This window comes from Tachyglossus aculeatus, chromosome X2, assembly GCF_015852505.1.
Source record: "Tachyglossus aculeatus isolate mTacAcu1 chromosome X2, mTacAcu1.pri, whole genome shotgun sequence".
In the NCBI taxonomy this organism is placed as follows: domain Eukaryota; kingdom Metazoa; phylum Chordata; class Mammalia; order Monotremata; family Tachyglossidae; genus Tachyglossus; species Tachyglossus aculeatus.
Genome location: NC_052100.1, coordinates 8,716,887 through 8,732,122, shown reverse-complemented (window position 1 = coordinate 8,732,122; position 15,236 = coordinate 8,716,887). Strand labels below are relative to the sequence as shown.

The 15,236-nt window shown below is 58.9% G+C and overlaps 1 protein-coding gene across 2 annotated transcripts; it reads left to right on the top strand.

Annotated features, from left to right (window-relative positions):
* Positions 1–1,558: 1,558 nt before the first annotated feature.
* On the top strand, positions 1,559–13,652 carry LOC119949362 (GEM interacting protein). 2 transcript variants are annotated; one of them, XM_038771082.1, is made up of 21 exons: positions 1,559–1,634; positions 3,081–3,174; positions 4,221–4,311; positions 4,488–4,551; positions 4,746–4,871; positions 5,833–5,897; positions 6,120–6,230; positions 6,590–6,670; positions 7,036–7,245; positions 7,557–7,694; positions 7,807–8,012; positions 8,375–8,481; positions 8,747–8,839; positions 9,165–9,260; positions 9,516–9,670; positions 9,890–10,078; positions 10,247–10,384; positions 11,241–11,428; positions 11,636–11,906; positions 12,312–12,399; positions 12,657–13,652. In XM_038771082.1, the coding sequence occupies exons 1-21, from the start codon at positions 1,616–1,618 to the stop codon at positions 13,076–13,078; spliced, it is 2,952 nt and encodes a 983-aa protein (XP_038627010.1). In that variant the 5' UTR covers positions 1,559–1,615; the 3' UTR covers positions 13,079–13,652. The 2 variants fall into 2 exon arrangements, with proteins under 2 accessions (XP_038627010.1, XP_038627011.1); XM_038771083.1 differs by lacking the exon at positions 6,120–6,230.
* Positions 13,653–15,236: the final 1,584 nt, after the last annotated feature.

Sequence of the window (15,236 nt, the reverse complement as noted above, 5' to 3'; positions counted from 1 at the left end):
CCGTGTAGGTGGCTGGAAGAGAGCTAACGCGGTCTAGGTTCGGCCACGCAGGGAAGGCTGGTTTCCACCCACAGGCAAGATTAGGAAGCCTCTGACCAAGGGGCTGTCATTTCCTCCTACCCTCCGTCTGGATGCAGGTCCTCGTTTCTGCTGTGCTATTTCCAAAATTTCCCTTGGCTGGACTGTGTCCTCCCCTACCTCGGCTGTGGCCAGCTGGTTCTATCCTCTCTCCTTCCTCCCATTCTCTTTCTGGGGCCGCCTCGGCCACCGAGATGCCTCTCTGCCCCCCGGGAGGGGGCTGTTGCCTTGTGAGGGGCTAGAGGACCCCAGATCTCATGGTCTGGAGTGATGCTGGGAAGGTTGGTGGGGAGGCGAGGGGGCTGGGCCAGGCCGGGAGAGGGACCTAGATTTCCAGCGATTCAGCTCGTGGTGCTGGCCATCCGTGGGGCTGTCTCTGTGTTTCCATGTCCGAGTCTCCGCCCCCGCCTTGGGCTGGATTGTGGAGTTTCCAGGGGGCGGGAATGGAGGCGGGGGACCGGGACGCGATGCGAAGCGGCGTTTCCCAACCGGCAGCTGGAATGTGGCACAGCCACCTCCAGGAGACGCGGCCGGGGCCATCCCAGCCTCAGGTGGCGGCAGGAGGCCGCGGAGGGGGTGGGCGCTGGGTTCCCATTTCGGATCCCGGGGGTCTCCGTTGACCCGCGCCCCATGGGCTGCAGCTCGGATCTGCCCGGGGGGACGGGACGAGGCCGGAGCCCCATGATCCGGGGGGAGACTCCTGAGGAGCCTGGCGTAGCCGCCGCTTCCCGACAACCACGTGGGCCTCGGCCACCGGCCCGCTCCACCGGGTCTCAGCGCACCTGCGGCTCATTGACGGCAAATTGCACCTTTTCCGGGCGTTGCTCCTGGGGGCGGGTGAGAGGGGACAGGGAGAGATGATAGGGGAAGATGGGGAAGGGAAGTGGGATGAAGAGGAGGGTCGGGGAGGGGGGCGTGCGATCATCCCCATTTCCGAAAAGGACCTGGATGCCCGGAGCTGGGGGAAAGGGGGCGTTTCTCCACCACAGGACTCACCGCCCCCTCCGCTCTCCATCCTTCCTTTCCCCGCACCCCCCACCCCCCGGGGCTCCCAGGAGGCGTGGGGTCTGGCGCCCTAGAGGTGCAGCTGAGCGCCCTGCTCCAAGGTGTGTGTCCGCGCTCCGGACCAACTACCCCAGGCTGGATCATCCCAATGTCCGGCTGGCGGTGGCTTCTCTGGTCACTACGGTCAATGGTGAGCCGGGCCGGCTGCGGGGAGGTTTTCGGCCGAGATGATCGGTCCCTGGGAGGGGTGGGGTTGGGGGGGGGGGGGTGGAAAAGGGAGGTTTAGCCCTGGATCTGGTCCGGGTCCGAATCTGGATTGGGTGAGGGAGGGGAGGGGACGGGGTCTGGCCCAGGCCTGGGCCGGGTCAGGGAGAGGAGCTGCGGATAGAGGCGGGGGCCGGTGGGCGGGCGATCCCGACGCGGAAGCGGCGGGGGCAGGAAGCACGGGGCGAGTCCCAGAGCCTGTCCCGGGCCGGACCGGACCGGTTCCCCCTAAGCCGGGACCCCCCTGCTCGGCCCACAGGGACCCGCCATGGAGGGAGCCGAGACGGGTAGGAGTCTGGGGTGCGGGGGACTCTGTAAGTGGGGAAGGAGTTTGGCGGGCGGGGGGAACCCTCTCGGGTCCGATTCTTGCTCCCGCTCCCGCCCTCACCTCGTGTTCCCGCCTCCTAATTAGCTGCTTTCGCGGTCCGCCGGCTGAAGGGGCCACTGGAAGCGGGGACCCCGGCGGGGGACAGGTGCCTGTCCGGACACGGAGTCCCGACCCCGCTCCCCCTCCCCGCCGCCCCCCATCCTCTTGACCGCCTGCAGTTACACCCCCGTGGCCCCTCCAGCTCCCCTCCCGGATCCATTTAATGCAGAAGGGGGCCCGACCCTTCCCTCCCCCGGATTGGATGGGGTCCCCCGGGGGGGTCCCGCGGCTCTTCAGACCCTGAGGCAGCCTGCCTCCCCTCCCCCTCTTCCTCTTCCCCTCTTTCTCTCTCCCCACCCTCCTCTCCTCCCCGGGGGCGGAAGGCACTTTTGCAAACGACTTCCCGGTGCCGAAACCTCCGAGGCGAGGGCTGGGAGGGGGTGGGGGAGAGGGTGGGGGCCTGAAGGGGAAAGGGGACGCCGGGGGTCCCTCTCTCTGGGTCCTGGAAATGGGTGGGAAGAGGCCAGTCTCTTCCCCCGGGGAGGCCTCTGGGCGAGACTTCTTCCCTCACCCCCACTTCATGGGCACACACGAAAATACACCCTTGAGACACACATACAGATAGACAGTCACACTGATACAGACACAGACACACAATAATACACTCACCGATAGTCACGCAGACACAGGCACACACATTGATTCATACTCACCCTCATACAGCTACACACTAATACAGTCAACCCATCAGTCAATGGTGTTTATTGAGAGTGCTCACTATGTGCAGAGCACTGTACTAAGCTCTTGGGAGAGTATGATGCAACAGAATTAGCAGACTTGTTCCCTTCCCTGCCCATAACGAGAATACAGTCGGGGCGGGGGGGGGGGGGGGGGGGGCAGGGGGAGTGCCTCTGGGGCTGGCCAGCTAGGTGCTGGGAAAACTGGGGGGGGTGCTGATCACACTGATACAGACACACACTGATACACACTCAAACGGATATAGGCATACACGCCGATACACACTCACAGACCCCTCTAGATTGTAAGCTCCTTGTGGGCGGGAATCAGATCTACCGACTCTCTTACGTATTGTATTCTCCCAAGTGCTTAGTACAGTGCTCTGCACACAGTAAGTGCTCAAGAAGTGTCATTGATTGATTGACACACACATACAGTGAGATCCACACACACTGATTCACGCACAAGCACACCTGCAGATATACACAGTGACATACCTTGGTACATACACACACAGAGACATATTTGTTGTCCTACCCGGGTCCATGTGGGGAGCAGAGACAGAAATGGGATGATTGGGCTGGAAGTGAGCTGTTAAGCTGGTATAGACTTGTCCTTGTGTCCCCAGGTTTCCAGTTGCAGGCAGAGGGAGTGGAGGGCAGGAAGCGATACAGCGAGATCTTCCGGAGCCTGGATGCCCTGGAGATCTCCCTGGGCAACGTGTGAGTGACTAATCTTCCTACTGACCCCTCCATTGATTCTCCCTCACCCACCCCTCTCACCAACTTCCTTTCATTGACCTCTCCTCATTTGACCCTTCCACCCCCTCCCACTGACCCTCTCACCAAGGTCCACCTCCCCACCCACTTCCCCTTCCCGTCCACCTCATTGCTTGCCTTTCACTGACCTCCACTTGCCGATCCCTCCATCCCCAACTGTCCTCCTCTCACTGACCTGCATCTTCCTGACTCTCCTCAATTCCCACAACCAGACCCCTGAACTCAATCAATCAATTAATGGTATTTATTGAGCGCTTACTGTGTGCTGAGCATGGTACTAAGTGCTTGGGAGAGTACAACGCAACAGAGTTGGTAAACATGTTCCCCGCCCACAACGATCTTCCCAGACTGAGCCCCCTTTTTCCTCTCCTCCTCCCCATCCCCCCCGCCCTACCTCCTTCCCCTCCCCACAGCACCTGTATATATGTTCTAGACTGTGAGCCCGCTGTTGGGTAGGGACCGTCTCTATATGTTGCCAACTTGTACTTCTTAAGCGCTTAGTACAGTGCTCTGCACACAGTAAGCGCTCATTAAATACAATTGAATGAATGAATGTTTGTACAGATTTATTACCCTATTTTACTTGTACATATTTACTGTTCTATTTTTGTTAATAATGTGCATCTAGCTTTCTTTTTATTCTGATGACCTGACACCTGTCCACATGTTTTGTTTTGATGTCTGTCTCCCCCTTCTAGACTGTGAGCCCACTGTTGGGTAGGGACCATCTCTATATGTTGCCAACTTGTACTTCCTAAGCGCTTAGTACAGTGCTCTGCACACAGTAAGTGCTCAAGAAATATGATGGAATGAATGAACGATCTCACATGCCCCTCAGTACCATCAGGTCTGGGGGAGAGAGGGGAGGGTTAGGGGAGCAGGAGGGAGAGTGGAAGCACAGGTCCTCAGACCCAAGGGATCTCAGGGCAGCCGAAGTCAGAGATTCCAGATGGGAGATAGCTCTGTTTACCCCTTTTCCCCCGCCACAGGGCTGTGGAGATGTTGGTGGGAGAGCCCCCTCCCACTAGCCCCACACTCACCGAACACCAGCAGCCTGAGGATGTTGGGACCGAGGAGATGGTGAGCAGTGGTTGAGGGGTGGGTGAGGGGGTAGTCCCAGTGCTCCATGTCGCCTCCCCTCCAGCGCCCCATCAGCCCCTGGTCCTGGAGGTGGGGGAGCTGGGTGTGCAGAAAGGATAGGGATGTGGCTGGTGCCCAACAGGATATTGAGCCCTTCCTTTCACCTGCCTCTCCAGCCTGCAGAGACCCTCCCTAGGAGCAGCCCCAGTGAGGGGGGGACAGGTCCAGACAGTCTTGCAGGTACTGGGAGGGCTTTGGGGGCTGTTGTGGGGAGGCTGGGGTTAGGAGAACAGTGGAGGTGATGCTGGTGGGGAGCTCGGGCTGGAGTGGTCCTGGGGGAGAGGGGATCAGGGGTTGGGGTGGAGTTGGAACCCACGGGTCAGGATTCCTGCGGTTCTTCAACCCCACTGACACCCCTTGTTGTTCCTGGGCAGCAAAGGAAGCTGATGAATCCCTCCTCCAGAGCCCTGGGGGTGTGGAGGCTGCACTGGGCTATGCCAAGTTGTGGAGCAAATACGTGAAGGAACTTTTGAGCTGGAGCGAGAAGCGGGCTGTTTATGGTGAGGGGAGAGCGCGGGTATTCCCCCACCCCCTTCTCACCCCTCTTCCCTGCCACCCCTCCCCCCTTTCCTTCAATCCCTGATCTCCAGTCCCACTCTGGTCCCTTCATCCTTTCTCTCCCCAACCCTTCCCCCCCGCCAACACACACACACAACACACCCTACCGCTACAGTGAGCTACTGTGAGAGAGGGATACCTTGGGCACCCCCTCCCCCTTGATCCCTGTTGTCCCAATCTATATTATTATTATGGTATTTGTTATTAAGGCACTGTACTGGGGTGGATACAAGCAAATGGGATTGGCCACAGTCCCTGCCCCACGTGGGGCTCACAATCTCAATCTCCATTTTACAGATGAGGTAATTGAGGCACGGGGAACTGAAGTGAAGTGACTTGCCCAAGGTCACACAGCAGACAAGTGGCAGAGTCGGAATTAGAACTCATAACCTTCTGACTCCCAGGCCCGTGCTCTATCCACTATGCCAGGCTGCTTCTCTATTTTCGTTTTTATCTCTATTATTGTAATTTCCATTATTGTATTTGTCGAGCGCTCACTGTGTGTCAAACACTGTATCGAGCGCTGGGGTAGATACAAGTTAAGTCGAACGCAGTCCTCGTCCCACAGGAGTCTCACAATCTAAGTAGCTCAATTAGTGCCAGGGCCCATCAGGGATCAGCCTCGTCACCCCTCGGCTCGGCCGTCCACAACTCTGTCGCTCTGTCAGGAAAGAGGTGCGAGACCCCCCGAGAAACGTTGACCTCTGCATCGCATGAGCAAAGTAACTCCCAGGTTACCAACTTCCCCCACTCTACTGAAGGATTCAACCCCCAAGCCGCTCCCTCTAGCCAGGCTGTTGTGTGTTGCGGGTGGAGGTAGGGGATAGACGTACAACCTCAGGCTTCACTACCTGCTTGTGAATGCCCCGCCTCCGCCATCTACCTTTCCCCTTGCCCCTGCAGAGTTGGAGTTTTCCAGGAACATCATGAAGATTGCTGAGGCTGGTAGAGCGTTCGTCCTGCAGCAGGTACCAGGGAGCCCCTTGTCCCCGCTGCTCCTGTCTCCCCTTTCCCTTGGGCCCCCTTACTCTGTGCTATTTAGACTCTGCCCCTCGTCCACGTGCCAGTCCCCAAGTCTGGGGAAGGCCACATGGATCACAGGTCAAGGGGGGAGACAGAAGGGGGGGCTCCCTCGGGTGTGATGGACTCAAAGGGCCCCCCCAACTTTGACCCCGGGGCCCCCCCACCAGAGCCACATGCCGCTGCAGTACATCTACACCATGTTTCTGGAGCATGAGCTGGGAATGGGGGCCCAGGCGCTCGAGACAGGGGGGCCCCTGCAGCGGAGGGAGTACTATCAGGTATGGGGGAGAGCCCTGGGGGGGATCTCTCTCAGGCCAGCAAGGGCCCGAGAGGGTAAGTGAGAGGGAATGTCCGGTCTCTCCCCCCGGGTCTCCAACCAGACCCTAGAGCTTGCGAGCGGAGATGAAAAGACGCCCAAATCGGGTGTTTCTGAGCAGTGCGCTCTGGGAAGCGGGCCTACCCCCCCGCTAATGGCCCCTCCCCATCCACACACGCAGTGAAGAGTCGGCTCCTAGGAGTCCCCTTCTCCTCAGCTGCCTGAGGGACTGGGGGATGAGGAGTGGGGAAGCTCTGGAGGAGGGGCCTGGGGGCCCCAGTCTGGGGTGGGGTTAATCCCCCAGCTCTGCCCCCATCCCAGCCACTGGCAGCCAAACGGAACGAGGTGGAGAAGTGGAGGAAAGAGTTCAAGGAGCAATGGCAGCGGGAGCAGAAGAGGATGGTGAGTGCAAGGTGGAGGCTGGGAGGCAGGTGTTTCGGCCCCGTGGCTGCTTGGGAAACCGGAGGGCAGTCGGAGATTTATGGTGGGGCCGGGGGGGGGGGGGGGGAACCTGCTCCCCTCCTAACCCTCCTCCATCCCGTAACCACTGCCCTCACTCACCACCCACCCCCGGCCCCTCTCCTCTTCCCCCATCCCAGGATAACGCCCCTCCCTCTCCACCACCCCTATCCCCATCTCCCGTCTCTGTCCCCTGCCTATCCGCCCATCTCCCAGCCCTCCCCCGGTCCAGAACCCTCAACGCTTTGACCCCCACCCACCACCCTTACTGCTTCCCGTGCCCCACTGCTGCCTCCCTCCGATCCCAGAACGACGCGGTCCTGGCGCTGCGCCGGTCCCGCTTAAACTATCAGCAGCGCTGTGAGGACCTGGAGCGGGCCAAGCAGCAGAGCTCCCGGGCCGACGAGGACCGTCTGGGGGCCGCCCACACCCCGCAACCCCGGGACCCCCACTCTGGAGGCACCACCAGCAAACAGCAGGAACGGCGGCGGCGGTCACGAGAGGAGGCTCAGGCTAAGGTTGGGGAGGGAAAGGGGCAGGGCAAGGGGCATCTTCAGGCACCTTCAGTCTTTGCCCAGGCCTCCGTGCCCTTCTTGGGGTATTTGTTAGCACATACAGTGTGCCAAGCACTGTATTGAGCACTGAGGTAGCCACGAGATAATCCATTTAGAAACAGTGCCCCTCCTACATGGGGCTCCTAATCTAAGGGTCTGCTCTTCCCTCATTTCCCCACCCCCATACCCCTTCCCCTGCCTTGGTGTCCCCCTCTGTTTTCCCCGTCCCCTGCCTTGATTTCCTCATGACTCCCTCCTCCTCCCGCCCGGCTCAGGTCGCGGAGTCGGAGGCGGTATACCGGACCTGCGTGGTGGAGGCCAACTGTCGGAAGCAGCATCTGGAGAACGCAAGGAAGCGGATTGTGTCCCATGTGCGGAAGCTGGTGCTGCAGGGTGATGAGGTGCTCAAGAGGGTAAGCTGCCTGGGGCCTGGTAAGATGAAGGAGGCCTTGGTGGAGTTGACGGGGTCGGGGGGAGCTTTGGGAGGGTAGAGAGTCTCACTGAGCCCCTCCCCGGCCCCCTCAGGCAACGATGAACCTGTTTGGGTTGCGAGAGCACCAGGGGGTCCAGATCCCCAAGGGCTTCCAGGCGCTGAGTGAGTGCTGCGAGCCGTACCAGCCGGGACAGCGCTACCTGGACTTTGCGCGTATGCAGCATCCGGTCGAACCAGGCCCCTGCCCCTCCCTTCCCCCTGCCTTCTGCTTCGAGGAGTATGTGCCCATGGCAACCAGGTAAAGAAGGGGTCTGGAGGCCTGGCGGGGCGGGGTGATTGGGAGGTGGGAGTCCCGGAGCCTGGGATTTTTGACATTTACTCAGGATGGCCTGCTGCGTGTGTTTCTTGCCCCCTTCCCAAGAACCCATACTCCTCCCACATCGTGAAGTTTAAACCCTTATGGGTTAATCTGTCCATCTGCTCTCCCCGACTCAGGACACTCCATCCAGCACCCCTCCCTAGGTCACAGGGATGGAAACCCCTGGCAGTTGTGGGGCAGGAGGAGGGTGTCCCCCCCCTTCCCCAACAGGGAATCACCCAAAGCTCGGGTGTGTGGAGCTGAGTTGGAGGTCTTACCTGCTCCCTCTGCCCATCCCTCAGCTCTCCCGTGGACCATCGGAAGCGGCCTGTGACTCCAGCGACCCTGACAGCCATCCGAAGGCCCAGTGCCTCTGTAGAGCAGAGCGGCTCAGCAGGAGAGAGCCAGGGTGCGAGGGGGCGATAATTGCTCCATCTGCTTCTACCTTGGGATGGGGGAGGGAGGCTGGGGGAGATGCTGCTGAGACCAACCAGTCCCCTGCCAGCCTCATCTTGCTCTCCTCCCCCTTCGCTTTCCCTCCCGCCTCCTCCCTCTCTTCCTCCCTGAGACAGGCTTTGGGGACCAGTATGCAGCAAGCCTCTTAGAGGGTCCCCAGGGCCCTCCAAAAGGCTTGTTGTTCACCTCCCAATGCAACTTCTTTCCCTCATTACTAGGGGCCCGAGACCTCAGCTGGAGCTGTGGAGACTCAGACAGCCTGGGTGGGAGCAATGAGTCTCGGTCTCTGGACTCCCCAACGTCCAGCCCGGGTGAGGATGTGGTTTTGGGACCTACCGCTTCCCCCCCCACCCCCCTGCCCCGCCGTGCCTCTTGACTCCCATTGACCCCTCCCTGACCGTGCCACCCTCCTGAACTCTCAACCTGTGTTCCCCCACCACATCCCGTGACACCTGTGACTCCTCCATAAACTATCACAGCCCCTCATGACTTTCTGTGACATCCTCCTCATAACCTAACCTTTAACCGCCCAATTCAGTTCGACCCTCTTTACACTGTAACCCCCATTTTGTCCTCCCACGATTCCCCCATAACCCTCTCTTCTCCCTTCCACCGTGACCCTTGTCCCCACCACAGGCCCAGGCCCCCGCCGGCTGCTGAAGGCCCCATCCACTGGCACCATGTCCTCTGACGACTTTGATGACAGGGACTCCGGTCAGACGGCTGACGCTGGTGGGGGCTGAGGACTAGTGGGGCAGATCTAGGACCCCCGGGGGAGGCGGAGGGAGGTGTGTGAAGATGGTGGGGGGTGGGGGGGGAGCAGTGCCCTCAGGGTAGAGGCTGGGGATCCCAGAGGAAGAACCCTGTGGAGGGGTCTATCACTCCTTCTCTCCTCAAGCCCTGGAATGAAGCCATGGCCCTCTGGGACTTCCCACTCCCCAAACCTTCCCCCCAGGCAGAATTGACCCCCGTGACTTCTTCCTGCAGATCTGGGGGACGGGCTGGGGGATGGAGTCTCCTGGCCCTTTAAGAAGCTCCCGCTGTCTAGCGCAGCCCAGACACACCGGCTGCGGCGGCTGCGGGGTCCAGCCAAGTGCAAAGAGTGTGACACCTTCATGGTCAGCGGTGCTGAGTGTGAGGAGGTACGCCTGGCGGGCGACAGGGGGCAGCCAGGGGGCAGGACCGTCCAGCCCTTATAGCACTGACTGTCCTTCCTACTCCACAGTGTTTTCTGACTCCCCCACAGTCCTCGCTGACCCTTACCGTTGACCGCTCCTCTGGTCATCGACTGCCTCCCAGTTTCTGCTTTGATTTGTTTGAGTTTTGGATCCCTGACAGCTTCTTTGATTTCCCCCGCCCAGTGCTCTCTGACCTGCCACAAGCGCTGCCTGGAGACACTGCTCATCACCTGTGGCCATAGGAAACTCCCTGCCCGCATCCCCCTCTTCGGCGTTGACTTCCTGGAGCTGCCCCGGGACTGTCCTGGGGATGTGCCCTTCCTGGTTACTAAATGCACGGCTGAGATTGAGCAACGGGCTCTGGACGTCCAGGTGTGCCTTGTGCCCCAACTTCAATCCCTGATCCTAACCCTGGCCTGGCTCCCCCCAACACTAAGATTCCAACTGACTCTGTTTCCCTGGTCCTCCCCCCACCCCCTAGGGCCCCCATCCTTGTCGTAGGGCCCAACCCTGCTCGTGCTGACCCTCTGCTGTCCACAGGGCATTTACCGGGTGAGTGGGGCCAAGGCACGGGTGGAGCGGCTGTGCCAGGCACTGGAGAACGGCCAGGAACTGGTGGAACTTTCGGAGAATTCTCCGCACGACATAACCAGCGTCCTTAAGCACTTCTTCAAGGAGGTGGGAACTTGGGGGGCGGGGGGGGTTGGGGACAGGGTCTTTCCCCAGTAACTTCCCAGCTTGGGGTCAGTCCTCTTCCTCACCAAACACACCCCAGGGAGCTGGAGCCCTGCTTGGTTTGTATTTACAAACTACCCAATCTGGAGCCCGCAGGGCTGGACCCCACAGCCTCAATTCAGGGGCTTCAGGGTGGGGGTCCTGTTGTGGGCCTGTGGTTGGGCTGGAGGGAACTTGGAATCCCAGGAACTGAATTTCAGGTGTCAGTTTGCCCCAGTGCTGATCTAGATGCTGATATCAGGCTACCAACCCGGGGGGGGCGTGTGTGTGTGTGTGTGGGTGGGTGTGTGTGTGTTATTTGTTAAGCGCTTAGTCTGTGCCAGGCACTGTACTAAGTGTTGGGGTAGATGCAAGCTAATCAGGTTGGACACAGTCCATTTCCCTCATGGGGCTCACAGTCTTAATCCCCATTTTACAGATGAGTTAACTGAGGCCCAGGGAAGTGAAGTGACTTGACCAAGCTCTCACAGCAGACACGTGGCAGAGCCGGGATTAGAACCCAGCTCCTTCTGACTCCCAGGCCCGTGCTCTATCCACTAGGCCACATCGCTTCTCAGCAGTGTGGTAGTTCTGATCTTAGACCGTTCAACCAGGGCATGGAGAGGACGGTCTTGGGTTGCCCAGGCAGAACACTGCCAGGATTGGTTTCAGGCCATTCAGTCAGGGCCCAGCCTAGCTTTCTGAGGAAGAGAGGGAGAGAGAGAAGAGTGTGTGTGTTGGGGGGGAGGTCAGAAGGGCCACGGGTTCCCAGAGCCCCAATATGAGAGCCCCCAACCCCTCCTCTCTCTCTTCCCCGTAGCTCTCAGGCCCTGTGATCCCCTTCCACCTCTACAACGCCTTCATATCTCTGGCCAAAGAGCTGCCAGCTTCCAGGGAGCCCCCCGGGGCTGTGGTATCTGATTGCGTGCGGACTCTGCGACAGCTTCTGAACCAGCTACCCGACTCCAACTACAACACCCTGAAGCACCTGATGGCTCACCTGAGCAAGTGAGGGAAACCAGACGCAGAGGATGGGGGAGGTTGGAGGGGAGCTGTGTCCTAGATTGGGGCAGGGGGAGAGGCCTATAGCAACAATTCCCCCCCACCCCACCCCCCATAGTTGAAGGGAAGAAAGTGAATGCCCGGTGGAAATTCCAATCGCCCAGGACTGAGCTGGAGGCTCTGATGACTGGCGCTGACCCTCTGCTCTTCTAGGGTGGCTGGCCGGTTTGAGGAGAACAAGATGTCGGCCAACAACCTGGGCATTGTGTTTGGGCCGACACTGCTCCGGCCGCCGGGAGGCAGTGGGACAGGGGAACTGTCCATGGCTTGTCTCCTGGACTCTGGACACCAGGCCCAGTTGGTGGAGTTCCTCATCCTCACTTATGAGCTCGTCTTTGGTCCAGACCAGCCCCCGTCTGTCCCATCTGGGACCCCCATTCAAGCTGGGATCTCCGAGTCTGATGGGGCTCAGACATCTACCAAGGTAGTTGCTACAGGGAACCCTCCCCTGCCATCCCTCTCCCGCCCCACTTTTCTCTCCCACCTCCCTCTTCCCGTCCTCTCATTTCCTCCCTTCATCCAGCTCCTCTTTCTGTCTCCCATTGGAGGGGGTGGATTGTGACCCAGGAAGCTGCTTTTTCTCCTCCTGGGCGGGGGGAGGGGAGAGGAGAAGGAGGAAGGAGGAGGTTTCTGTCCTATTGACTCCTTCCTCCCAATCACTGAGTCCAGCCCTCTATCTGAGTGGGGTGGGGGGGACGAACACATCACTTCTCCAATGTCTCTCTTCCTCCAGGCAATGGGCGGGGGCAGGGTTTGGTGGGGAGGGGGGATCTCATGGCTGGTGGGGGGTGGGGATCTCATGGCTGGTGGGGGGTGGCTCTCTCCACAGCTCTGTACTGTCAAACTGGACCCCAGCAACCCTGTCACTGAGCTGGCACCAGGGGACACCAAGAGCCCCCCAGAAGGAGAGGAGGAAGGTGAGACTACCCAGCAGGGATGCGGGGAGGGGGTCTGTTCTCTGACCGTTCTATCCTCCCCAGGTGTATCTATCATTCCACTCCTCTGCCATCTGTCTGCCTCCTCCTATCCATCTGTCAACTTCTCCACTAGTCTGTCCATCAGTTCCTATCTGGGGAGGAAAAGGACAGGGTGGGGGTGGGGGGCACCTAGGGGAAAGGGAAGGATGTGGAGTGAGTCAGCAGGACTGACCACAACCCCTGCTTTCTCTGCTTAGATCCCAGCCCCGCCCTAATGGAGCCGGAGCTGGATCCTGACACTTCGCTGGGGACCCAGCCCCGGGGACACTTTAGCCGCCAGCCCGTGAAGTATTCCCGGGTGGGGACTGGAGGGTCTCCAGCCAAGATCCGGCCAGTCATCCACCATCTGTCCAGTCTGGCCCTGGTCACCTCCCAGATGGGCAACGTGACCCCTGAGGTCCCCGAGACACACGGTCAGACCCTGGAGCAGCGGCCACAGGGCAACCTGAAGAACCGGGTTGGGGCGGGTCCGAGCACCTCTCCAGAACCTGGGGAGGGGACCCCCCGCAAGGCTGGTGGAAAGCATTTTGAAATCACACAGGAGACTGCCCGACTTCTGGCCCAGTTCCAGGTTGGGGGAGAGGCTGGAGCCCCGGAGTCCGAGGACATTTGCCTCTGAGAACGTCCACCTTCTCAGCTAGGGTCATCATCCCCAGGACCAGGGTCACTGAGAGGGGGAGACTCTCATCGTCTTTCTGTGGACGGGGGTTGGGGTGTGTGTGTGTGTCCAGCTGGTCAGGGTAGCTCAAAGTGGGTGGATGGTCATGCCCTCTGTGAGGGGCAGAGGCTCCATGGCTTAGAAGGGGCAATACTGTCCCGCATCCCCACTGCAGAGACTCATTCCCCTTCCACCCTGCCCTCCCGACATCCAAAAGGCTCCTCTGTGGCCCCACCCCAACTCCTGCAACCTGATTCTTCCTGTTTCAGCCCCCGGTTTGGCTCCTAACCCATGTCCTCAGCGTAGAACAGCTGCTGTCTGTGCAGCTGCTGACTCCTGGCCGCTGTCCTGACAGTCTCTGCCTAGTGAACTAACCAGGGCCACAAGCTCTCCTCAGCACTCCCTAATGGGGGGAGGGAGGGAAATCTCTTGGGCATTTCATTCCTTTGACCCCCCCCCCCAAAAAAAAGTGGCCTCTTGGCCTCTTCCGCCCATTACCATTTAAATGGATGTTTAATAAATGGTGTTTGGATGTCCCTGCCCTCCCCTACTCTGTGGTTCCATGTCTGATGTGTCAGTGCAGAGGTGAATGGGAAATTGGAGGAGGAAGGTCTAAGCCTTGGCCTGAACCTTGATGCGAGCAGATTGGGTCTGGGCCCCAGTGTCCAAGCACCTACCATGGGGACACTTCAGGTTGAGGGGTGGGGTGGAATGCTCTCTGTGGACACCCTCCCTACCTGAGACCTGAATGCTGACCAGATTAGAAGGCAACCCCTTCCTGCCTTCTCTCCCTTCTTCCCCTTCCCTCTTTAACCTTATTTTGCTCCAGACATGCCCCTTCCAGGGAGGAGGTTTATGTTTCTGCCCATAAACCTGCCCACAATCAGGAAGTTGGCCTGGTGGTGTGGAGCAGTGGGGGTGAGAGTGGGGGGAGTGCAGCAGGGAATAGGGGTTGGGGGGAAGGAGGAGGAGGAGGGGGAACAGACTGGGTTGGGAGAGGGGTAGACCCAGGGTCAGCTTCAGACATTTGGCAGCCCGAGGTAGGGAAAAATTAGCCATACCCCCTCCCATTCCTTTTGTTGTTGTTACATTCCACTGCATCCGCAGAATTTTGCAGAAGTTTGTTTTGGGGGAAGCAGATGGTAGAGCTGTTCTCCTTCCTTTCCCCATGGGGGAGAGACTCTGTTCTCTGGCTGAGGAAGTCGTTGGAGATGGGGGAGACACTGATTGTCGTAGGGGGAGACTTTGGATGGAGGAGAGAGGATGGGGGTGGTGGTGAGGGAGTCTGATGCCCCTGGAACCTTTTGGGGAATGGGTATTCCCCCCCAAATAAGATTAGGGAATGTAGGTGTGTATGTGTGTGCTGCGGGGGCCGTGCATGGTTTCCTCTTGGGCCCCAGATCCCCAGGGTCTGACTCTTGGTAATCTGTCAAGTGTCTGGGCATCTGACCATTGAGCATAACCAGTATCCCTCCGTCCCCTTCCTTTTTCCCCTCAGTAGGACAGTGGCTCTGAGCTGCCTTCACTTTCTTTCCTCTGTCTCCCTTCTGAGCCCACTTTAATCTGAATTCCTGCCCCCTTAAGTGCCCAGCACATAGTAAGCGCTTAACAAATACCATGATAATAATAATAATAATTATTATTATTATTGTTATTACTAAAACTGCATTCTCCAATAACCTCCTCTTGCCAAATCTAATAGGCTCCAGTCAATCAATCAATGGTATTTATGGAGTGCTCATTATGTGCACAGCACTGTACTAAGTGCTTGAACGAGTATAATAGAGTTGGTAGGCCCAGTCCCTGTCCTCAAGGAGCTTGCAGTCTAGCAGGGAAGATAGACATTCAAGTAAATTACAGGTAGGGGAAGCAACAAAGTATAGGATAAGTACATTAAGTGCTGTGGGGGGTGGGAGTGGGATAATAATACTACTAATAATGGTGGTATTAAGCACTTACTATATCTAAGTACAGGTTAATCAGGTCTCACATGGGGGCTCACAGAGTAAGTAGGAGGGAGAACGGGTAGTGAACCCCCATTTTGCAGGTGAGGAGACTGGGGCACAGATAAGCTAAGTGACTTACCCCAGCTCACATAGCAGGTAAGTGGTGGAACTGG

Bases quoted from the DNA above. Each gene is read 5' to 3' on its own strand.
- LOC119949362 (XM_038771082.1), top strand. The intron at 8,840-9,164 runs GTGAGGATGTGG...TCCCCACCACAG, and splicing joins CTCCCCAACGTCCAGCCCGG to GCCCAGGCCCCCGCCGGCTG. The intron at 10,385-11,240 runs GTGGGAACTTGG...TCTTCCCCGTAG, and splicing joins TTAAGCACTTCTTCAAGGAG to CTCTCAGGCCCTGTGATCCC.